Source organism: Pezoporus wallicus, unplaced genomic scaffold (genome assembly GCF_028554395.1).
Source record: "Pezoporus wallicus isolate ANWC-B61680 ecotype Strahan unplaced genomic scaffold, APGP_CSIRO_Pwel_v1 contig_6274, whole genome shotgun sequence".
Taxonomy (NCBI): Eukaryota; Metazoa; Chordata; class Aves; order Psittaciformes; family Psittacidae; genus Pezoporus; species Pezoporus wallicus.
Window position 1 is genome coordinate 1,314,300 of NW_026635738.1, and position 23,657 is coordinate 1,337,956.

The 23,657-nt window shown below is 52.5% G+C and overlaps 4 protein-coding genes and 1 non-coding gene across 9 annotated transcripts; 2 read left to right on the plus strand and 3 right to left on the minus strand.

The window, feature by feature from the left end:
• Positions 1–226: 226 nt before the first annotated feature.
• On the minus strand, positions 227–8,761 carry TBL3 (transducin beta like 3). Of its 2 annotated transcripts, XM_057398123.1 has the most exons (22): positions 8,662–8,761; positions 8,478–8,529; positions 8,301–8,393; positions 7,995–8,042; positions 7,590–7,731; positions 7,005–7,089; positions 6,387–6,554; positions 6,017–6,092; positions 5,480–5,576; positions 5,072–5,268; positions 4,789–4,930; positions 4,292–4,350; positions 3,735–3,838; positions 3,472–3,622; positions 3,103–3,333; positions 2,745–2,815; positions 2,200–2,356; positions 1,732–1,790; positions 1,159–1,262; positions 885–956; positions 581–739; positions 227–454 (listed from the first exon to the last, which is right to left on the minus strand). In XM_057398123.1, the coding sequence occupies exons 1-22, from the start codon at positions 8,700–8,702 to the stop codon at positions 342–344; spliced, it is 2,421 nt and encodes an 806-aa protein (XP_057254106.1). In that variant the 5' UTR covers positions 8,703–8,761; the 3' UTR covers positions 227–341. The 2 variants fall into 2 exon arrangements, with proteins under 2 accessions (XP_057254106.1, XP_057254107.1); XM_057398124.1 differs by lacking the exon at positions 7,995–8,042 and having other exon boundaries at positions 8,662–8,754.
• Positions 8,762–9,301: 540 nt separating this feature from the next.
• Positions 9,302–9,426, minus strand: LOC130593192 (small nucleolar RNA ACA64). The gene has a single exon (XR_008970760.1). It is a non-coding gene; the product is annotated as a small nucleolar RNA ACA64 (small nucleolar RNA).
• A 525-nt stretch (positions 9,427–9,951) lies between these two features.
• On the plus strand, positions 9,952–12,834 carry RPS2 (ribosomal protein S2). Its single transcript, XM_057398125.1, has 7 exons — positions 9,952–10,134; positions 10,274–10,363; positions 10,797–10,904; positions 11,477–11,650; positions 11,730–11,889; positions 12,346–12,437; positions 12,712–12,834. The coding sequence occupies exons 1-7, from the start codon at positions 9,979–9,981 to the stop codon at positions 12,790–12,792; spliced, it is 861 nt and encodes a 286-aa protein (XP_057254108.1). The 5' UTR covers positions 9,952–9,978; the 3' UTR covers positions 12,793–12,834.
• Positions 12,835–13,226: 392 nt separating this feature from the next.
• On the minus strand, positions 13,227–15,048 carry NDUFB10 (NADH:ubiquinone oxidoreductase subunit B10). Its single transcript, XM_057398130.1, has 4 exons — positions 14,887–15,048; positions 13,994–14,132; positions 13,568–13,707; positions 13,227–13,446 (listed from the first exon to the last, which is right to left on the minus strand). Exons 1-4 carry the CDS (start codon positions 15,032–15,034, stop codon positions 13,346–13,348), a joined length of 528 nt encoding a protein of 175 aa, XP_057254113.1. The 5' UTR covers positions 15,035–15,048; the 3' UTR covers positions 13,227–13,345.
• RPL3L (ribosomal protein L3 like) lies at positions 14,115–23,590 on the plus strand. 4 transcript variants are annotated; one of them, XM_057398127.1, is made up of 10 exons: positions 14,115–14,250; positions 16,832–17,024; positions 17,616–17,784; positions 18,605–18,740; positions 19,832–20,018; positions 20,558–20,718; positions 20,957–21,058; positions 21,696–21,791; positions 22,202–22,321; positions 23,476–23,590. In XM_057398127.1, the coding sequence occupies exons 2-10, from the start codon at positions 16,985–16,987 to the stop codon at positions 23,530–23,532; spliced, it is 1,068 nt and encodes a 355-aa protein (XP_057254110.1). In that variant the 5' UTR covers positions 14,115–14,250; positions 16,832–16,984; the 3' UTR covers positions 23,533–23,590. The 4 variants fall into 4 exon arrangements, with proteins under 4 accessions (XP_057254110.1, XP_057254112.1, XP_057254109.1 ...); XM_057398129.1 differs by lacking the exon at positions 14,115–14,250 and adding an exon at positions 15,662–15,684; XM_057398126.1 differs by lacking the exon at positions 14,115–14,250 and adding an exon at positions 15,962–16,102.
• The last annotated feature ends 67 nt before the right edge of the window (positions 23,591–23,657 follow it).

Here is a 23,657-nt window from a genome sequence, read left to right on the forward strand (position 1 = left end):
AACTGGGCTTCGGATATATCATTGCCAATAGCATCTCCAAACTCCATAAAGTCTTTAAATCTCCAGTAAAAAGCCAGGTTCTGCCTTTCCTCCAAACTAAGTGTTCTTTAAGGGTCTGGCCATGAAAACTCAAGGCATGAAGATACAAAGGGAAACCACAGCTTGAGCAAAGAAATGACCCTTTCCTCTCGTTAAGCCCAAGGAGGATGAAATGTTGGACATGTGGTAGAAATCAAAACTTCGTCAATTTATTATAAAACACAGGAGCAGTCCAATTGCCATACCTGGCAGGAATCTGGTCAGGCTCTTCCCTCTGGGAAGGGCCACTGGTAGGATCAGGCTCACAGAGTCACATCTTCCTGACGGGCTGTATCACCCAGCCTCATGTTTTGCCACATGAAGTCAATGAACATGGTGGCCTGTAGCAATCGGCTCAGCCTCTGGAAATGGCGCTCTGCAGAGAGAGAAAAGCCACCTTTGCTCACCAGAACAGGGAAGATCTCCCTTTAAACCAAGGCAAACAGGGAATGCTCACACCAGGAGGAGTCCCGAGGCTCACTGCTCCTGCAGCACAACTCACCGGTGTAGGGCAGCAGGGACTCCACAGCAGGTTTAATGCCAGAGTACTGCAGGAGGGTCTCTGGTGCTTCGTGCTTCAGGAGGGTTTCAACAACAGCCTGGGCCTCGTGGCAGTTCCGGGAGTTGGTATTCCATGTCACCAGGAATGCTAACACAGCCTCTAGGGAGGAAGATAATCTGCACACACTGCCAGTTGCAGTGTGACTGAGGAGCTCAGGTCAGAACAGCTACACCCAGAACCCTTTCTTGAGCTGTCAACAAGGACAACCTAAAGGTTTTAGCATTTAAACCAGGTTTCAACAAACCTTTCTGATCCTTTCGGAGCCGAACAATGTTCTCTTCCAATTTCTTTCTCCCATCAGTTTCCTTGAGGATGTCTGTAGGAAAGAGAAATGAAGAGTCATGGACTGGGAGCAGGGAGACCCTTTGTTATCTGAGGTGATCCCACTCAGGAAAAGAGGAGTCACAGGAGAAAGGGAAAGCTGAGGCTTTCAGACAATTAGTAGTTGTCTACTAGAAGAGATATTCTGGAAGGCACAGAGGGCAGAGAAGGGCCTTCAGAGCACAATGTGGACTCACCTTTGATGACCATCAACACCGTGTGTGGCCGATCCAGAGAGATTGCCAACCCTAAAGCTTTGAGGTATCTCTTCTCATGAAGCAAGTTAGAAAGCTCTTGTTCTCTGGAAAGCAAATCAGGATCAAGAGAGAGGTAAACATTTGGCTGGTAACAAAACTGTTTATACAGAAACAAGCAGACTTGGCAGTAAGTGTGCTGAGGTTTAACACCAGAAGTTAATGGTGCTGCCAGTGAATGCCTCAGTGCTCTCACTGCACACATCATCACCCTGGCACAGTCAAGGGCTCCCTGAGCTACTCAGTGCTGGCTGAAGCAGGAGAAACTGAAAGCAGGTTTTGACTTTGCTTGTCTTACAAGTGCATATACATGAGATTAATCAATTGTCAAGCTGACAGTATCACAGCAAGGCTTTGGAGGAGATACAAAGTGGAAGAGACTACTGTGCCTTGCCAGCCTCTGAACAGCTCCGTGATGTAATGTCTGGATCAGAGGGAGCTGGATGGCTCTAGGTGTAGACAGATTCACTGGACAGATTGTCCTTCACACCTCGTCATTGCACAGGATCAACTTACTTAATAATCTGCTCCTCCTCTTTAGCTTGAGCTTCTTTCTCTTCAATTTCAGTGACATCCTATTAAAACCAGGATACAACTTTGTCAAATCTTGCTTTAACACAGATGAATTTTGATTTAGCCACCAAGTGATTGGGAGAACAGTTTCTGCAGCAACATCTCCAAGTCATATAACTTCAGTGTTAAATCCAGCACCCCCCCTCCAAAGCACCTTTAGAACAATAGCACTGGGGCAGGCTGCTGGGGCCCATCTGCTGCTCCTTTTAAATCAACTGGGGAAATACACTATGGCAAAAAAAAACCCACCCCAAAACCACCAGATGGGCCTCACTGACCACATTTCTAAGTGCAGAAAAGAGCACATGGCCATGCTGGGACAGTGAGGAATGAGCCACTGGAATCCTGAGCTCTCCAACTACATTCTGATCACTAATCCTAGAGGAAACACAGGAACACTCTGTACTGTACCTTCCACAGAGTGATGCAGGAGTCAGTGGATCCTGTCACCACCATATCATCTTGCTTGTTGGAGTGAAGACCCCAGATTTTATTTTCATGACCATCTAATGTTTTCACACACTCATTTGTTTTAATTGTCCAGAGTTTTAGGAGACCATCAGAACCACTTTTGGAAGAGAAAGAGACACAACAGAAAGAATCATTGGATAGATCCATTCTGGCTCTGCCCCACCTCAAATACCAGATAAATCTGTGCCATTCCAATGCCTTCCAAACAGAATTAACCATAAATATCAAGGATGAGATGCACCCTCAGCTCTCATGCACTAACTATAGTGTGTGTCACCAAGCCAGCAGCTCACCAGAATCTACTGTGTAGCTGGAGGAGACAATTCAGCCCCTCGAGAAAGCTTGGCATAAACATGGCATCTTCCTATCAGTCATTCAATCAATTACACACATAAGACTCTTCCCTCCTGCTGCTGATACCAGCAAAGAGGTTTCTTTCAGATTAGTTTTAGCATCTTCTCCAGACTCCTGGTGCAGGCACTTACCTGCTGAGTAGCTGTGTTCCTCGGCTGACAAAGATGATCTTCAGTACAGAGGCATCGTGACCTTCAAAGGTCTGAAAACAGAGAGAAAGCTCAGAAGCGCCAGAGCTGTTGTCAGGCTTTGAGAGAGACCTCTTCCAAGAAGGTAATATTTACTCCTAAATCCCAACTAAGTTCCAAAAAGCAGCCTCTATCCTCACAGACACAGGAGAAAAAGACCAGATCTGGACAGTTCTCTTCCTTTAGTATGTTGCTACATTTCAGCTGCATTAACCAGCACATTCTATCTTGAAGCAGCTTTAATCAAGCCCTGCAGCACACGAGGGTTGCCTAGAGCAAGGGGCAGTGTGATTCTCATTACCTTCAGACAACTGAAGTCCCGAATACCCCAAAGCTTCAGGGTCCCATCTGCTGAAGAGGTGGCCAAGACTTGATCCACTGGGGAGAACTGCACACACCAGATCCCACGCTTATGGCCAGTGAAGACACCCAGCAAAGAGCAGTCGGAGCAGGACCAGAGCTTGGCCAGTCGGTCCTGCGAGCCTGTGGCAATCAGCTTGTCATTTGGAGACACTGTAACGCTGTTTATGTCCTAGGTAAGGCACACAGAGGGTACAAAGCAGTTTAAGGCTTTGCTCTAGCTGTTGGAAAGGTAATAAATGCAGAGTGCAACACAGGAGGGGAAGATGTAAGTACTAAAATCATGTTCTAAGATCAGGTGGAGCATTACCTTGTTATGACCCCTCTCAGTCACTTTTGCATGAAGGGTTTCTGGGCAGGAGATCAAGGCTGCTTTTGCTTTGGAAGTGAGGTGCTCTGGGATATTCCAGATCTTGATTGTGCAGTCCTGGCTGCTGGTTACTATGAACCTTTCTTTCAGTCTGAAAGGAATAAACATGTCAGGTGTAAAGAAACTTTACCTACACAGAACAAAGGCCTTCTCCTCCTGTGCCTCATGCTTGCAAAGGGAAACCCTTGTCTGATTTGTATTACCTCGAGCAAGCGACAGCACCAACCCCATGAGCATGGCCCAATCCTTGGGCAACACAGATCACCCTTCCATCTTTGTTCATCCTCCAGACTCGAATGCTTTTGTCCTGGAATGGGAGAGAACAGAACCCACTGTGCATTTTGGACAGTGATTGGTTCCCAATGCAGTCACCGCATCCATCAGAGCAGGTGAGGGCAGACACAGCCAAACAGTGCGCTGCAGTCTGGGATGCCAGCATGGAGGTTTATTTCTGGGTGTATCTGAGCACTTGGCACCAAGTTTCCAAGAGTTTTTACACACAGCTCCCCATCAGTATCACACTAATGCTACCTCTGAACTGTAATGCAAAGCCAAAACGCTCAGAGAATGACACATCTCCTTTCAGGCTGATAAAATACAATCACGTTTCCCTAGGGATGTTAAAAAGGGATAATGGAAGAACCTTATTTTGGAGGGATGTAGCAGACAGGAATCCTGCCCTTTCTGGAGCACCAAGAAGGAATATGACCCTGCCCATAAAGATCACTAGGCATAAAGGGTTTAATGAAAAAGAACACACCTTAGCACAGCTGACAAACATCAGGCCTTTTCTGAAGACATCCAAAGCAAGAATTGTTTCTAAACAGAGAAAAAACTCAGTTAGATGCAAAGTTAATACTGAAACTGGAATGAATGGGGAAGTGACGAGTCCACCACTTTGTGACTGGGAACAGGGCTGGGACACAACGTGTCCACATGCACCACACAGTGACTGGCTGCTTATGGTGCTGGTGCAAGCCCATGACTTGCAGCCACAAAACTGCACTCATACCTGCATCTTGAGCTCCGATTTAAAATAATCTCACTGCTAGTGAAAGGGACTGAACAGACAGACCCAGAAAAACTGATGTGTGCAAACCCAGGAGAGCAAAACAGATCCTTTCTCCACGCAACTCCAAAACCTCTGGTAATACTGTTCCAGAGAACTCAAGCACTCCAGTCTCCACACGTGGATTGTGAGAGATCAAGCTATACTTGCACATCTCTCACCCATCCACATCAGAGCTGACCACTGACCTGTGTGGCCATAGAGGATCTGGCAGTGCGATGTTGCCAGCTCAAACACCTTCAGCTGAGGGCTGTTGGTAGCCACCACAATGTGAGAATCAGCAGGCCCAAGGAACTTCACATCCAGAACCTCATCGTTGTAACCTGCAAGCTAAGGAGGGCAGAACAGACACAGTTGAACAACAAAAAGCTAGTTAGAGAAGTACTGAATGGCATCGTGCTTTCCCCAGAAGCAGAGCTGATCCCAAAGTATGGATAAAGGAAGAGGAAAAGGGAGGTTAAGGGTTGTTACCTGCTTCTTAAGCTGAAGAGTTTGAGCATCATAGAAAATAATGTTGTGCTCCACAGACACTGTGACAATCTCATTTCTCTCAGGCACAAGCATGCACTGGGTGACACTGCACTCACTGGCCTCCTCCTTCAGCTCAAAGGGCATAGGCTGGGAATACACACAAGCAGCTGTGGCCACTTCCCAAACTTTCAGGATACCTGATAAAAATAAAGATATAAATTACCCACTGTTTTAGACAGTGATTGTCCAAAGAATATAAAACAAACTCTGGCCTTGCCTACTGGAAATTGCTCAGCAGCTTTAAGGCAGGGCTATGAACACCCATCCCAGGTATACTGGCAATACAGTGTCGTAAGTACCATCCTTCCTCAGCCTCCAGATCTGGCAGTGACACACCAGGACACTCACCTTTGCTGCCAGCTGTGACAAAGTGCAACCCTTGTTTCTTCACACCCAGCTGAGAGAAATCACCCTTTTCTGGTAACAAGACAGCAGCTTCCACGCTCTGCAAATGAATTGGCCAAGCACCAGCTGAGCACAAGAGACTGGGCTCCCACTTCAGCAACCAGAGCTGTGAACAGCCTGCTAGTGCTGACACACACACACAACATCCACACTGCTGCCCCAGACTGCACAGCTACTGAGAACTGGCAGTGGATACAGCGAGAGAAGGAAGGTTTGACATGAGTGTCCTTCCCTCCTCTAGCACTGGGGCATTGGAGGCAGCAGTAGCATGTATTTCCTCAACTGCCCAGGCACAACCGCACCGAGCAAAGAGAAGAAGAAAATAAAGAGGTTTAGACACAGAGTTTTAAGGCATTTGGGAAGTATAAGGGGGAGAAACCTCCTTTCACCATATAGAGGAAGCTAAAGAGGGAGAGGTACTGTAGGGCTGAGCTAGAAACTGCAAAGGATCTCAGAGGAATAAGTGAAATGCAACTTCACCTCATAGACAGGGACAGTGTGTTTGTTTTCTCTTGTTTTCAGGTCCCACACAATGCAGATTTTATCCCGGCCAGAACTGGAAGGTAAAAGAGCAGGTTTGGTGCCAAATCCATTCAACTCACACTGTGAACTCAAACTCTGAGTGCCAGTTTGGAACTGTGGGGGTTCAGCACCTCTCTGAAGAGGCCCATGTGAAAGAAAGCACCAGCCTTCCATATGGCAACACAGGATACTGCCAGAAACACCCCTCAAGCAGACACTGTATACCTGTGGTTTGCTTCTCCTCACAAAACCCTCCCAGACCCTAAAGAAACCCCCAGTCTCTGGCAGGTGAAGGGGAGAGACAGGCTAAAACCCTACAGACTTTCACCTAAGGAGCGTGTTTCCATCTGCAAACACCAGTGAGGTGACAGCACTGAAGTGTCCATCCAACACAGCAACACACTTGCTGGTATTCAGGTCCCAGATGCGGATTTTGTAGTCCATTGAGGAGGAGAAGAGTTGTAGACAGGATATATCAGGGTGGAACTCCACAAGGCTGGACGGAAGGAGATGCACTTGAATGGGACAGGAGTAAACTACCTGGCATTAGCCTAACAAATAAATATGCATTCTACACAAAGGGATTGACAGATTGATTGACATCAATGTACTTTTGATTGACTTTTTTGTAGGACTTCATTCCTCTGCCACCCATTTACAACTGATCTTTGACAGTCTTTTCATGTTCTTAATGTACATCCATTAACAAGCACAGATATTCCATTTACATCCCAACAAATTCCTTGACCAAACCCTTTTTTCTCTGGGCTAAGGTCAGTCATAGCCCTGCTCCTTCCCTACACATCTCACAAGTCAGGAAGCAGAAGAGCCCAGAATCTGCTTCGAATGGGCCTTTACATTCCATTAACTCAAGACATTTCACATCAATCCCAGCATCCAAGCACTACATTAATGCCAGTGATGGATAAATATGACTTGTCCTTACTGTACAACTCCTGAAGATCCTTTTAGGTTGTGTGTGCAGTACTGTTTGATCATATCCCAGATCTTAATAGTGCTGTCACAGCCACCTGGGAATAGAAGGGCACATAAGAATGAATTATGAAGGAGAGAGAAGAGGTCCAACATATCAGTAAATGTAAAGTTTCACGGACTGCAACAGCAGCAGAAGGAAAAATGAATCCAGTAACAACCACCCACAGCAAGAGGAGCCCAGGGAGCACCTTACATCTTCAGAGAGGTGGACAAAACCTGACAGCTCAGAGTCAGACTTAAGTACAATGAAGTCACAGGTAATGCTTGATCTCCTCCACCTCCAGGAGTCCCTGTTCTACACCAGGATAACTATGCTGCACTGTCTCACAGATGCCTGCTATTATGAGCATTTTACATTGAAAGGATTTCTTGCTGTCTGCCAAGACATCATTGCTATTCAAGTAAAACCTCCTCTGACTCTGCCTGACCTCAGGAGATCGCTACCTCGGGCTGTGTCCAGCTCAGCTGAATTATTCAGAAGCTGAAGGGCCACTCGATATCCCTCTCCCCATGTGAGCAGGAGGTAGGCCCATACCTGTGGCCAGCAGCGTTGAGGTAGAGTCAAAGGCCATGGCAGCCACAGGCGCTACATGCACGGCCTTCCACGTGCGGACACACTGGTTCTCTCGCCAGTTCCACTGCTTGAGCAGCAGCGCCCGGCTCCCGGTCACAAGGATCTACCCAAGAGGAAGGGGAAGGAAAGCACAATGAACCACTAATTTGAGTTCAGTTTCTGTCAGTCCTTACATACAAAGCATGGAAATGCCCGCTGATGTGATACTCTTTACAGCTCAGTCTCTCGGTGTTCCTCTGACTCAAACCCAGAGGGGAGAGAGACAGAAGCACCTCCATAGAGATCTCTGGAAGCACATGCAGCTTTCACTGGCTTTATCAGGAGACCTGACAGAACAGCCAAGAAACCCACAAAGCAAACACATACCTTATCATCAGGACTAACAGCAAATGCAGTGATCTCCTCCTCCTCCTCCTATGAAAACAAAAGGTAAAACCCCATGGTTAAAGCACTCATGGAGGCTCTCAGAGGTCTCTTCTCTATGTGCTTCTGGTGGTGCTGAGCACAGCAGCTCCCAGCTGCACTTAGGGACAACACAAGTAGCATCTGCCTGTGTTTAGAACCTCCTCATCCTCCCCTCTGCTTTAGATCAACAGCAGTGAAACACCCCTGGAGCCCCTGAGAGCCCTCTGGGGTTTCACCACCAGCCATGGAACCTGGGCCCCTCGTCACCTGCTGGAGGCTCTGCAAAGCTCCCGTTTCCACCTCGATGATATTGAGCTTGTTCCCGCAGGGGCAGAACATGAACTTCCCATCTCGGTTCACCTGGAGGAAAGGGAACAGGAAGCGGGAATGGCACAGAGCCAGGGGAAAAGGGTGTTTCCAAACCCGCCTCGGGTCGGGCATTACCTGGACTCTACCTCCCTTGTAGAAAGGCTCGATCTTCCTCGACACGGCGTAGCTGCAAGGCACAGAGAGACCCACGCAGGGACGCGGTTAAACCCAAACCATTCGGCCCCAGCACATACGTCCAGCCCCCGCGTCTCCAGTGTCCCCAGCCCCGCAGCCCCCGTGCACTCCAGTCCCTCCTCACTTGCTCTTGAAGCGCAGGGCGCTGGCGGCCGCCTCCTCCATGTCCAACACCGCATGAGGGCCGCTTCCGGCGCTCCCGGTTGCTACGGGAGAAGGGCACCGTTTCCGGCGCATGCGAGTGACGCAGACGAGGGAACACCACCAGTGCCATGACTGGTGTGGCAACGGGCAGCCTCCGGGATAACGGGTGCGAACAGCCGGTACCGCAGCACCGGCGGGGCCAGAACAGCCCAGCAGAGCAGAGCATCCCTGCTCTGCCCGCAGGAAAGCGACTTCCCGGCCCCAACCACCGCGAAAAACGGGCGATTTATACGATAGAAACAACCAGAGACTCAACACACGGGCTTTCAAGTAAATCCACCGTTTATTGCATATCGAAATACAGAACAAGACCATTTCAAAGTGTTTCTGATGTGAATACTCCATCATCGTCCGCTGCAGCACCGCTTGCTCTGCATGGCTGTCATAAGCAGTGAGGAGAGCCCTTGTGAGGGCACAAGGAGCACATGGGACCGCTGTCCATCCAGGAGGAGCGCAGCTCCTGCCTAAGGAGACAAAGTCAGCGATGAGAAGAGCCGCTCCCTCAATGCGCATTACCCCCATTAACACCCAGTGTATAAATGGGTATATCCCGGTACAGGGGCTATGGGAACATGGGTTTCACTCCCCGCACGTCACTGCGGGCAGTAAGCTTTATGTTCCCTTTGCTGTCGGCACAGTTATCTCACCAGGGGCCACACGAGAACCCAAGTGATTTTCAGACCGCGCCTGGAGCTAACACGACCCCTAATGCGCCTTCCAAGGCCGCTCACGGAAATCACGCCCGGCACCAGCTCCGTAACACCACAAACACAACCCGAAAGATACTTTTATAAGCTTAAAGAGCACAGAAAGGGACAACACACCCAGCACTTACCGGAGCTTCCCCCCAAACTGGGCGCTCCCACGCCAGCGCTCCCCTATATACCCACACCGCGCAGTGACAACGTGGTCTCGGCACCCCGGACCCTGTATAAGTGAGCGCAAAGCTCCGCTCCTCGCCGCGGAGTATTCCTCATTCAGCGTGCGGGGCTGCACCGCCGGGCGGTGCTCTCGCGAGACCTCTCAGGCTATAAATACCCAGCGGTGGCGCCGTGCGGCCTTCTACTCTGAGATCACGTGAGTGGGGGCATGATGGCGGCAGGGAGGGATGGTGCTGGTGCGGCCTGCACCGGATCGGTGTCCATCCGTGCGGCCGGAGGAGCGGGGGTCCCCGCCGGGTCCTGCCGGAGCGGCGGCCGCGTCGCGCCTTAACGCGCCCTTCTTTTTTGTCTAGCAAATGGCGGATGACGCCGGTGCTGCAGGAGGTGCGGGAGCGGCCCGTGGGGGCTTCCGCGGCGGCTTCGGGACCGGGCTGCGGGGCCGCGGGCGCGGCCGTGGACGAGGCCGAGGGAGAGGCCGTGGGGCTCGCGGAGGCAAGGCCGAAGATAAGGAAGTGAGTGGTTCTCGGGGGTGTGTGGTGGGGACCCAGGAATGGGGTGGGAGGAGGCTGTGTCGGTTTGGAAGCTGGAGCCGGTTCCCCTGAGGTGCTGCTGCAGCTGCCGGTGACCCTTTTCCATGGATTTCTTTGCTAGTGGATTCCTGTCACCAAGCTTGGTCGCCTGGTCAAGGATATGAAGATCAAGTCTCTTGAGGAGATCTACCTCTTCTCGCTTCCAATCAAGGTAAGCTTCCATGGACGCTGCAGTAATGCGCAGGAGACTTTTAACCTCAGCTAGGGAGCTGGCAGCAGCTGCTGCACTTGCATTTGGGATGCTCAAGTGATGTGTTTGGGATAGTGACATAAGGGGACAGTAGCTGAGGGCTGGTGTGGGCACTTGTAGTGAAGTGCGGTGGGGTTTGTCTTCTGCCTTCTGTGGAGAGGCAGCGTATTGCTCAAGTGCTTCTTTGATAGTGCTGCTCGGGGATGGAAGAATGAAGCTTTTAACTTGTATTGGACTGTGCAGCAGCTGGAGCCAGCTCATGCCTGTGAAACTTAACATATTTTAGTAACTTCCTTTAAAAACATGTTTATTGTTGACAGGGAATGTAGGAGCTTTACAAGCTGTGTTGTTTAGAAAGTGGGGCCTTGTGTGGTTCAGTGTCTGACTCTTGCAGGAGTCGGAGATCATCGATTTCTTCCTGGGATCCTCTCTGAAGGATGAGGTTTTGAAGATCATGCCTGTCCAGAAGCAGACTCGTGCTGGTCAGCGCACCAGGTTTAAGGTGGCTTTTTCTTTCTCTTGTGTTATGTATGTTGTCTGCTGCTCTTTTGGTATTGAACTAACAAATCAGTTCAAATAGCTTTATTCTTTTCTGTAGTAACTACAGAATGTTTTGGTGTGAGGATCAGTTTGGGTGGCTTAAGAAGTAGCTGTGTAAACTGTAGCAGGGTGTTCAGATGTTACTTAAAGCAGTCACAGCACAAAATTAAGGTGTGCTTGCTCAGCAGTCTTGGCTTCTCAGAGCCTGTGGCAGAGGGAGAAGCCTTGGGCCTCATGTCATGAGGGAATGATGCTTGGGAATTACTGGGATTTTTGACCAGTAGGAAGCTATAGCATGGAATTGAATCCCAGTTCTTTGGCTTCAGCTTTGGAAGGATGAGCTGTTGGGGGCCAGGGAGATGTGCTTCTTGAGCTGTGAGCTCTGGTGGCAGGTTTTAGCACGTGAGGGTTGATTTGTGTCTGGGTGAGCTGTGACTGCTCACTGCCGAGTGTGCAACTTGGGTTACCCTTGCTGGGAGACCCCACTGGTCTGAGCAGCTCAGCCACAGCTGAAACCTCCTCTTTCCATCCCAGGCTTTTGTTGCTATCGGGGACTACAACGGCCATGTTGGTCTTGGTGTTAAGTGCTCTAAGGAAGTTGCCACTGCTATTCGTGGGGCGATCATCCTGGCTAAGCTGTCCATCGTGCCCGTACGACGGGGCTACTGGGGCAACAAGATCGGCAAACCCCACACCGTGCCTTGCAAGGTGAGTAGGGCTCCCGGGCCTGGGCTTGGTGGTCAGCGTGTGTTTTGGGAGCCGTGACCTGGTGTGTCTGTCTGTGTAGGTCACTGGCCGGTGCGGGTCTGTCCTGGTGCGTCTGATCCCAGCTCCCCGTGGCACAGGGATCGTGTCTGCGCCTGTCCCCAAGAAGCTGCTGATGATGGCTGGGATTGATGACTGCTACACCTCGGCCAGGGGCTGCACGGCCACCCTCGGCAACTTTGGTGAGCTTCAGGGCTTTGTGCCGCATTTAGCTGTGTGTGTTGTCATCCCTGTCACTGACAGGGGCACAGTGCACCCATCTCCAGAGTTTAATTGGTGTTGATTCAATTCTAGCAGTGAAGCAGAAGGAAAGGCTTCTGCTGATACCTCTTACAATGCAGGTTCATCCTGTTGTAGATAATCCTGAAGTTCTGTACAAATTAATGATGAGAAATTGTCTTTTTTTAATGTGCATTGATAGTAAAACATCTCCCAATCTGCGCGATTGCACTTGGTTGAAGTAGTGTAATTGTCGTATATGGTGAGAGAAAGAAACCTGAGTTGTGTGTGTGCATCAGAGAGACCCTGCTGTGGTCTCCCTGTTCCATGCTCAGTTCTACACCTTTGGAGCAGTGGGGCTGGGCACAGTGAGCTGGCTTCTGTGGCAGCAATGAGCAATGTTTGACTTCTGTCCATAGCTAAAGCCACCTTCGATGCCATCTCCAAGACCTACAGTTACCTGACTCCTGACCTCTGGAAAGAGACCGTGTTCACCAAGTCTCCTTACCAGGTGAGAGTGATTCTGCAATTCACAGCCCAAATCCTGCCCTTTAAAGTTCAGGTGCTGTCCACAAAGGATTCACTTGAACAGCAGGAGCGTGGTGTCGCAGTCGGAGTTGACTGCCAGGTCATTTAATGGGTGAAGGGAATAGGAAAGCTTTGAAATACTATCTTGTATGTGAAGTACCCCAGGCCTCACACAGACAATTGTTGGGAAGGGAAGTGGTGCTGAGAAACCCCTGAGTGTGGTTAAGGAAATAAAACACTGTTTTGTTTCTTTGCAGGAGTTCACTGATCACCTGGCGAAGACCCACACCAGAGTGTCTGTGCAGAGAACCCAGGCAGCTGCTGTGGCAACCACTTAAGTGGGTTTTGGAGCAAGACAATAAAGTGATCAGTGAACAAGAGATTGCAACTGGTTTAATGGGATGGTGAATGCTTTGAGTGGATGGATCTGCTAGGCTTTTGGGCAGGTTCATGTCTGCAGGCCAGAGCCTGAATAGCTGTTAAACTGAAATTAGGCTGTGCTGATCCTTGTTCATCTTATATTAGTCCCTAAGTAGGGTCTAGAGCCAGCTTTGCTGTTCTACAGCATGTGCCCTTCACCTTAATTAGGGAGGTGGGGAGAGGTCCAGTGGGAAATCCCAGGTAAGGCAGCTGGGGGGGCTGACCATGGTTTAGGGGATGGAGTGGTGATCAGCTGGAATGCAAAGATGCTGCTATTTCAGCAGAGCTGAATACAGGAAGAGTTCTCTTAGGGGTTTTCAGATCCATTCAAAGAATGAGTCCATATTCCAGCTGTATGGCAGATGTGCTGTTCTGCACATTTATTGTAGAGGTCAACAGCATCAGAGCTGAAAGATGCAGCATGCAGAATCGGGTACCAGCACCACAGGGGGACCTGTGAACCATTCACACCTACTCAGAGGCACTGGCTTGTGCTTTCCTCTCGTCCATCATCCTCTGCTTCTGCTTCATCAGGCAAGTCCTTGCATTTCCATGGACACCAAGATCACCATCTAAAAAGAAAGTCAATGTGTGAAGCATGGCTCTGCAGCTAGAAAGAAATGTGCCCCTGTTTGGGATGCAGCTCAAGATCCCTGTTGTCTTTGTGCCCCCACATGCTGGTGCTGTACTCACATCTGTCCTGGTAGGCTTTGGTAACCTGTGCCAGCAGCTCTGCCTCCTTGGCACAGTTCTGGAACTGGTTGGGTCCCTCCCTCTGCTTGCAAGCACCAAGCCTTTCCCGGACTATCTCCACGATTTCCTGATCCACCATCCTGTGGGAAAGATAGAGGTGACTCCTATCCCAGCCAAGAGGTTGACAGAACAGCCAATGGGGTGTGGATCCTTGTGGAAGCTCAGGTGTAGGAACCAGACAGCATAGGAGGATGTGTGCTCATGGCCTGGGAGATGCTGCAGGGGACAACAGCCCTATGAAAGGGGTGTTCTATAAGGGAGTGGGCAGGAGGTGCTGTCAACACCCCAGAGTCTGCGACAGTACTGTGAGTTCAAGCCAAGGGCTGCAGGTCCCAGCGGTGACAGCCAGAGCAGTGACAGCCATACCTGTCCCTCCTCCACTGTGCTTCGGCCTCATAGAAGCAGAGGTAGTCTCCCTCCATACACTCGCTCAGGTCGGGCACACGGCGGAACTTCTGGTGGTAGTAGTAGTACTTGTTCTTGGCCTGCTGGCGCTCGATCCACTCTGCAGGGACAGCCCCACGGTCAGACACCCCTGACCCACAGCTACAGAGGGGCAGCACGGCCCCAGTGCCTGCCAAAGCTTCACTGCTTGGTGCTGCTGCTGCCTTCCAAGGCCCCAGGTTGGTGCTTGCTGTCCCTGCTGTCTTCTTGTCCATGTCCCCGTGTCTGTCCTCCTGCCCCTGCCGTGTCCTTGTCTGTGTCCCACGTCCCCGTGTCTGACCCTGTGTACATGCTGTGCTCTGTTGTGTTCCACATCCCTGTGTCTAACGCTGTATATGTTTTGTTACCTGCATTCCACATCCCTGTGTCTGTCCCTGCTGTGTCCCATGGCCCTGTATCTAACCCTATGTGCACATCCCCGTCTTTGATGTGTCCCATGTCCCAGTGTCCATGCTGTATTGTGTCCCACATCTATCTATCCATGCGATGTCTTTGTATTCCAAGTCTGTGCCTGCCCCTGCTTGTCTCCTTGTCCGTGTCCTGCATCCGTGTCTGTCCCTCTATCCCTGCTGTGTCCCGGTCCGTCCCACTCCCCGTGCCTGTCCCTGCTGTACCCTTGTCTGTGTCCCGGTCTGTCCCACTCCCCGTGCCTGTCCCTGCTGTACCCTTGTCTGTGTCCCGGTCTATCCCACTCCCTATGTCCTTGTGTGCCCGTCCCTTGCCCTTATCCCGGCTCCCCTCACGGCACCGCGGAGCGGCTCTAGGCCCGCCGGCAGCGGTGGGGGGGGGGGGGAGCGGTCCTATCCTCCCGGTACCTCGCACGAAGGTGACGGGCGCATCGACGATGTAGCTGAAGGCGGTCCGCAAGAAGGCGGTGGGGTCCGGCAGCGACGAGGTTCTCTCGGAGACGGGGGTGCGGGTCGGGGGCACCTTGTACGCCTCCCGGTTGCTGTCCTCCGCCATGGCGGCGGCGGCGGCGGCGCGGGCGAGATGGTGGCGGGGCCAGAAGGGGCGTTCTGCGCATGCTCCGCCGCGCCCGGTGCATGCCGGGAGGTGTAGTCCGTGCAGCGGCCTGGGGCTGCTCCGCCGCCGCCACCGGTGCCGGTCGGAGCCGTTGGATCAACCGGGCTGGCAAAGCCCTTTGAGCTCACCCAGTCCAACCGTTCCCAGCGCTGCCAAGGCTACCGCTAACCCATGGCACTGAGGCCTCGTCTCCACGCTGTGTGAACACTTGCAGGGACGGTGACTGCAGCCCTGCCCTGGGCAGCCTGTTCCAATGCCTGAGCACCCTCTGGGGCAGGAATTGTTCCTCAGCTCCATCTAAACCTGCCCTGGTGCAGCTTGAGGCCGTTTCCCCTTGTCCCATCCCTTGTTCCTTGGGAGCAGAGCCCAGCCCCTCCTGGCTCCATCCTCCTCTCAGGCACTTGTAGGGAGCGATCAGGTCCCCCTGAGCCTTCTCTTCTCCAGACTGAACCCTCCAGGTCCCTCAGCCATTCCCCATCACACCTGTGCTCCAGGCCCTGCACCAGCTCCATTGCCCTTCTCTGGCCCCGCTCCAGCACCTCAATGTCTCTCCTGTAGTGAGGAGCTCAGAGGTGAGCTCAGGATTTGAGGTACAAATCCCATTGCTCCAAATTCACTGCAGGTGCCCCAATCCCCTCATCCAGAACCATAAATCCATTCCCGCCTGGGCTGACGGAGGGGTTTTTCAGTGTATCCGTACCCAGAGCACTGCAGTGAACCCGGGCAGCCCATCTCCATGTGCGTGGTGCGCCTTATCCCCATCATCCCAACGGGAGCCGTTCCCACCCCGCTTGTTCAGGAGGGACAAGTGTAAGCTGAGACCCGGGCCTTTGACCTTTACCACACCGCAACTGCTCCGTCCAACCTGCCAGCCCGGGATGGATATAGCAGCGGGTGAAGCTAGCGGCTAAATTTGTGTCTTCAGCCTGAGAAACATCTTAAGGATTGCCTGGGCAGCGCTCCCCAACCGCCTCCCGCTGCTGCTGAGCGGGCTGAAGACATCCCATGGTCTGTAACGCTCCGCGCTGCTGCCTCCCCTCTGTGTGCACAGGGGCAGGGGGAGATGAGCTTGGTGGGGAGGGTCACCCGGTGCTGGCACTGACCTGAGCGAGGAGGGGATGCAGTGGGTGTAGAACTAACCCTGTGCTGCTTGGGCTGCCCCCCAGCTCCCTGCCTTGGAGCCGAGCCTCTCAAGCGCTGTTGCTTCCTCTCAGTGTGACCTTGTGCTTGGGGTTTATATATTTAGCTCTGCTAATTTGGTTTCCAGGTGCGTGTTTAACCTGCACGCGTTCTTATTACGGATTCCTTTGGGCATCCCTGCCTCTTATTCCTGATCGTTAGCTGTTTGGTGCCGTTTGTCTTGATGTCACGAAGCCCATCGATCCTGAGCAGGCCCTTTTGGTGCCGCAGAGTACAAAATAAGCCGTTATAATTAACATCACAGGGGGACGGACCCATCAAGGGATGTATTTCTCATTCAAAGTCCTTAAGCAGAAGGAAGGAGACCTTTGCAAGTGTCTTTTTATTTCATTGGCATCATTTGTCCAGAAACTCACTAAATTCTTCCATGCCTGTGATGCAAGCTTGAACATAAACGCATCCTTTTGGAATCAAGGCAGAAGCCAGACCCCCTCCAGCATTCACTGATGTTAAAGGGGGTGTTTCCCATTGGCCTTTCCCTGGTGCCTTCTAGGAGCCCAAAGTGAAGCTGATCTCCTTGGTTCTTCTTCCCCGCAGTCCCACCGCAAGTTCTCCGCTCCCAGGCACGGCCACTTGGGCTTCCTTCCCCACAAGAGGAGCCGGCGCCACCGAGGGAAGGTGAAGTCGTGGCCGAAGGATGATCCCAGCAAACCAGTCCATCTGACGGCTTTCCTGGGCTACAAAGCGGGCATGACGCACACCGTGCGGGAGGTGCACAGGCCCGGGCTCAGTAAGTCCGGCCTGGAGAAAGGAAGGAGCCGCATCCCGGAGGGAAACAAGGGACGAGGCTTGCTGGTGGGAGAGGGTGGTGAAGCACATAGCATCCAGGATGTGTGCTGGACCGCCATCCAAGTGTTGGATGGCCGAGGGCTGCCTTAGGGATTGCTGGGAAGTGCCCACACTGGGATGGTGACCGGTGGATCCTGCTGGCAGGAAGGATCATGCAGGGCAACTACTGGGCTTGAAGCATCTCGCTGGGGAATTCATGTTACTCTCTGAGATATCCAAGGCAAGAGCCACCCAGTGTGATGCTTCCCCCAACGCTGGGAATGCTGCTGGACCACAGGGTCTAACCTCTAGAGATTGAACCCCATGTGGTCCTCTAGTAGGTGAGAGATGGAAGGGCTGATGCTGGCTGTGAAGCTATAGTGTGACCTTGCCCCTAGCACACTGCTTGCTCACTGTAACATCATGGAATCATAGAATCAACCAGGTTGGAAAAGACCTTTAAGATCCTCAAGTCCAACCGTTACCAAGTGGCTTTAGGGAATGATCTGACCCTAGACACCACTGAGCACTGCTTCCCTTTCCTATCTTGCAGAGATCTCTAAGAGGGAGGAGGTGGAGGCCGTAACCATCATTGAGACCCCGCCGTTGGTGGTGGTTGGGGTTGTGGGGTACGTAGAAACACCGAAGGGCCTGAGGAATTTCAAGACAGTGTTTGCTGAGCACATCAGTGACGAGTGCCGGCGGCGCTTCTACAGGAACTGGTGCGTGCTGGGGAGGCTCCCTGGGGTGCTGCGTGTGAGGGGTCCCCCTCTCGTCTTCCCCACAGGTACCCAACCATTGCAAACAGCTCAGCCACAGGCAGCTGGCTCTGGGCTGGAGAGAAACTGCAGCTTTAGTCATGCACAGAGATGCTGCAAACAGCTTGGTGCTGGCAATGGGCATATGCGTATGTAAATGTATTCTAATAGCCGAACTGGGTGAGCTCTGCGCAATATCACATGGCAGCATGTGCTGCAGGTTCATTTTCCTTAGTGTAGGCTCATCTGCTCTCCACTGAACTGGAACACTGGAGCTGAGGCACCAAAGGAGGGGAGGAAAACCCGATTTGTCAGGGGGAAAGCTGATGCAGAATGTGCCCCTTGGCTCTTGTAAGCATCAACGCCCCAAACCCCACAGCAGCAGAGAGGAATATGGAAACACGAGCTCCGTGACTGTAGGCATCCATCGTGTCTCCTATAAAGTGCCGTTGAGACCCACCCACCCCATCCCTCTGATCCCTGTTAGAGGCTGTGTTCTCCTCTTCCCTCTGAGTTTGCACTTGCATGTTGGTGGCACTGAGCCCGTCAGTGGGAGACAATTGGATTCCTCATGCAGAAAGGTTTGAATTACCAGCCCTTGTCACAGCTCATTATTCACTCGCCTCTCCCCACTTCACACCCCTGTGTGCTGGCCCTGACAGTTAAGGCACCAGAGAGGTGCCTGGCAGGGTGATGTGTCCTTCCACGCTGTCCCAGGGTGCAGGGATGTGCAGAAGCACTTCACCATCCAGCTTGCCTGGGTGTTAAACCCCTTTGGTTGTAGGCACAAGAGCAAGAAGAAGGCGTTCACCAAGTACTGCAAAAAGTGGCAGGATGAGGATGGCAAAAGGCAGCTGGAGAAGGATTTTGCAGCTATGAAGAAGTACTGCAAGGTCATTCGTGTCATTGTGCACACACAGGTCAGAGACCTCATTCCTGGGGTGGGCAAGGGGGGATCTGGCTCTTCCTTAGCTTGGGAAGTGTGGAGCTGGGAGGTGGGATCATGGGGGTGTCTTGGTGGGGTCACAGGGCGCTGAGCAAGCAGACACTGGTCAGAGGGTGTGGGACAGGGTCTAAAGGCAATGGGGGGCTCCCTCCTGACACCAACACTGTCCCTTTGAGCCTGGAATTGCTGCAGGGGCTGTGGTTCAGGAGCTCACACACCCCACAGAGGAGAGCAGAGCACACAGAGCCTCAGCAGGTGCTGGGCCCTGTGTCAGCAGAGGGACCTCAGGCCCCATGATCACCTCAGATTAGCAACTGGTGTCAAGTGTTTTGGGCAAAAATAACCCAGGGGCAGGCCTGGTTTTGCCAGATGCTGATTGCTGGATACACAGGGCCGGTTTTCCTGCTGATCCCTGGAGTTAACGTCTGCTTTGGAGCCTGGGACAGAGCTAAGCTGGCTCCAGGCTTCCCTTGTAGCTGGCACAGAACCTCAAAGCCCCACTATGGCAGTTTGGCAGGGGCTGTGAACAGGGAGCTGGGAGTGGGAGAGAGCGGAGGCACCTCTTGCTGGGAACTAGGAATAACTGCTCAGTGTGGAAGCAGAGGTGGAGCATGACCAAAGGAGAGGCACTGACTGTCTCAGAGCAGAGGGCTGCATCCTGCCTCGTCCCAGTGCTCAGTTTTAGAGGGTGCTCTAGTGCTGGGCTCCTCCGGGGCACTCACCTAGCCTGGCTGTTACTGCTGTGCTTAACTCTTGGGGTAGGATGAGGCTGGCTTATTCCTGTGCTCCCTGGAGAGCAGGTGTGCATCAGCTCCTGCTTGGAATGGAAGCACTGGGAGATGGGGTGGTTGGGCTCAAGGATAAGGAGTTACCTCCAGGAGGTCTCAGATATATAAACATGGTGACCCAGGTTGCTGACTGTTAGGAAATGGGTTGAGAGGGGCATTGAAGAGCTCTGCTCACCCCCTGTGCCCCTCACAAGTGGGGTGCGACACAGCCCAGCCTCTGTGTTCATGTCCATGGGGCAAGGAGCAGCATTTTGCCCCGATGCACTGTGTCATGCAGATGAAGCTGCTCCCGCTGCGGCAGAAGAAGGCCCATGTGATGGAGATCCAGCTGAACGGTGGGACAGTGGCTGACAAGGTCGACTGGGTTCGGGAGAGGCTGGAGAAGCAGGTCTCCGTGCACAGCGTCTTCAGCCAGAACGAGATGATTGATGTCATTGGCGTGACCAAGGGGCACGGGATGAAAGGTACAGAGCAAGGAGACCTTTGCCAGAAGCTTGATGCTGTCCCCACCTGACACTGTCCATAGGGCAGCACTGCGGTAAAGCAGTGTTAGAGAACCCACTGACTTACTGCTTCGGGAGTAGCAAAGCCCATGACATGCAGTTCCACTGCAGCAGAGCTTGGTTTCTGTAATCTCAGTGAAGCCCATGTTTGCCTGCTGTGCCCGGGGGCCTCCCAGGAGCCTCAGAGGCACCGTGAGTACGCAGAGCCATTGAACTTCACACAAACCCCACGTGTGTGGAGGCGTGGGTGTTTCTGTGATTGCACTGCCTGTGCTCAGCAAGAACAGATCTCAGCCTGATGGGATCCATGGGAAGTGAGAACAGTTCTGTGCTCCGGCCTCTCGCGGTGCTGACAACTCTTGGGCTCCTTCCAGCACGGCGGCATCTGAGAGCTGCAGAGGGATGATGGAGCCTGCCCCATCCCATCCCATCCCCAGCACTCGAACAGGAGCTCTGCCCCTCGCCGGGGTTCTCACCGCCCTCTCTGGTCGCGCTTGCAGGGGTGACGAGCCGCTGGCACACCAAGAAGCTCCCCAGGAAGACGCACAAGGGCTTGCGCAAGGTCGCCTGCATCGGAGCCTGGCACCCGTCCCGGGTTGGCTACTCCATTGCCCGGGCTGGCCAGAAGGGCTACCACCACCGCACGGAGCTCAACAAGAAGGTATGGCCCCGATGGGCTCTCTCAGAGAGCCTTCCTCCCTCCCATGCTGACACCATCCTCCTCTGCAGGGTGGCCTCTGCTTCCCAAAGCTTCTCTGACGTTTCCTTGGAGATTCTCCGTGTCTTTCCCTGTGTTTTTCCCTGCTTAAGGCACATCTTGGGGAAAACTGTGTCATTCCTGGGGCATCCCTCAGTGACGGGACACAGAAGTCACCGTCTCCGTGTCCTTTCTGTTCTAGATTTACCGCATTGGCCACGGGATCCATGTGGAGGATGGCAAAGTGGTGAAGAACAACGCCTCGACGCACTACGATCTCACAGAGAAAACCATTACTCCTATGGTAAGGGCTGAGGGGGTGCCAGGGCCGTGACTGATCCTGGCTGCAGGAATCCGAGCCAGGGAAGTAATTCCATGCCTGGAGACAGCTGCATAGGAAATGATTGGAAGGAAATTCACTGAAAGAAATGCAGTGATTCCTTTCCTCATGTTTTGGACGTGGAAAACCATCTCTATGAAGTGTTTTTTTAGGCCCATTGGTAGACCCAAACATTAAACTTCCAGCTGATACCTTTGGCAGGAACTGAGAACTTTGTTTAAATAGAAAAACAAGTATAAACTACATTTAAAATCTGATCCTTAACAGATAAACGTTTGTAACTTGGTTTAAAAGCTCCCTTTGGCTTATCAAAGCTGTTAGCCTGGGAGTCCAGCCAGCTCTGCTCTCTGCTCACCCGCATCCTTCAGGGAGGGAAGCAGGGTTACTGCCTCCCCAGCTCTTATGGGGTGCCCCTTAGCTGGGATCCTGCAGTCAGTGTGACACTCTGGTGGTCCTAAGCAGGCAGGCTGGTGGGTGCAGAGCGTCATTAGCTGGAGGGACTGTCAGTCACTGCCTTCTTCACTAGAAAATGCCACCCTTGGGCATGTCTCCCATACCCAGCTCTCCTGCCTCCCGACCTTCCCTCTGCCTCTCCCCACAGGGTGGTTTTCCTCACTACGGAGAGGTCAACAACGACTTCCTCATGCTGAAGGGCTGCGTCATGGGCACGAAGAAGCGTGTGCTCACCCTCCGTAAGGTGAGAGCGCAGCCGCGCTGGGGGGGGTCTGTGAGCTCATTCACCACGTGGAGAATGCCAGAGACTGGTGAGGTCCTTGGCTCTGTGCTGCTGGGGACATCTGGCACATGATGTGGTGCTCAGTGAGACCATTCGCAGCTAGAGGGAGGCTCTCTCTCTGGAGATAGAAGCTGCGAGCATTTGAGGGCCACAATGCAGGGCCCAGCGATGGCAACCTTGGTGTTAAGCACCTTGAGAGCTGCCCTGCAATCCAAGGCATCACCTGAGCACCAGGGGTGTGTGAGAAGGCAGGTTTTCATGGAGGTACTTGTCTGACGGATGCACCCAGGACTCAACCCTGCCTCCATCAGAGCACACGTCCAGATTGTCTCTAGCAGTCATCCTGATGCACTGTGACTCTTCTTTCCCAGTCCCTCGTGGTGCAGACAAGCCGCCGCTCTCAGGAAGCCATTGAACTCAAATTCATCGATACCACTTCCAAGTTTGGCCACGGACGCTTCCAGACAGCTCAGGAGAAACGGGCTTTCATGGTGAGTTACACTCTGCTCCAGCTCCTAGGCCCTGCTTGCAGCTGGGTTAAAGCAACTGATGGACTCCAACCAGGCAGCTTTGTCTCCATGTAACAACAACCAAACGAGTGACCAGGACTATCTTGCATTAAAGCTGGGAAAGAATTCAGTTCACACAGCAGATATGATGCTAAGGAAGAGTATGATGCTTGTGTGAGTGATCCAAGACAACCCAACCAGCAAATAATACACCATATGGCCACACAGTTCCCATTCACCACGGGATGTTTTAGACAAGCAGTTAACTTGGCAGGCACCACACTGGACATATGGTCCCTTTCACCCACAATTGTGCACGTCTTTGGTTTGTTTGGGATGATTTATGATGTTCATGCTCTTAAGAGGGTCAGATTCAGACACCAATTAGTGATTCCTTTGTCAGGAAGCTTTTGGGAAGGCCAAGCAGGGTATTTTTCTTAAATCCAGAGCAAAAAAAAACCCCATCTAAATAGTTCCAAACCATGCAGAGTTACTTGAACAGCTTTGCAACCTACCCGGGGCTGGTGCCTAAGCCTGTATGTGACATTGGGGAAGGGTTAAGTGAGCCAGGCCTTCAGCTAGCAGAAACAACTACCTGGGTACCACACAGCCATGAACAGTGTCTGGATGTGGCCTGTCAGCTAGAAATCCCATGTGCCACTGCCTAAGCCTGCTTAGCCCTAGGAAGGGGGTTGGCTCTGCAGCGCCTTTGCAGAGCTCTTTAGAGGTTAAGCTGATTTCCTTTATCCCAGTGTTAGGAGCTTGTTCCGTGTTCTGCTTTGCTGTCACTGCAAGTCCTGAGTAGCTGTGACATAGATCTTAGTGACAGGAGGTGGTTCTACCTGGTTGCAGCTGGTTCCTTTGCTGGTTTCTACTGCGAGATGAGAGTTTCCCCCCTGGATGCTGTGGCAAAGCTTTACATTTGGTTGGAAGGAATGCTCCCCATTCCTGCAGGCATAGGGAGCCCTGGGGATGGCTGGTGAATGGAGGCCCAGAGCTCCCAGTGGGGAGCAGACACCAGGAGCAGCAGAAAGGGGCCCGAGCTGCATTTCTGCTCCCCACAGCTCAGATGCAGCCTCACAGGCCAGGTTTGTCTGCCACGAACACCCAGAGCTCTCCTCTCTGCTCTCTTCCAGGGCCCTCAGAAGAAACACTTGGTGAAGGCGAAGCCAAGTGGGCAGGAAGAGGTGTAAGGATGGAGATGCACGAGGCAGCCTAACTTTGGGCACTTCAATAAAGGGGTTTCAAGCCGTGCCTGCTCCCTGGCTTCCTTCTGGAGGGGTGTCTTGCCTGTATTCAGTGCTGAGCGTGTCCTCAA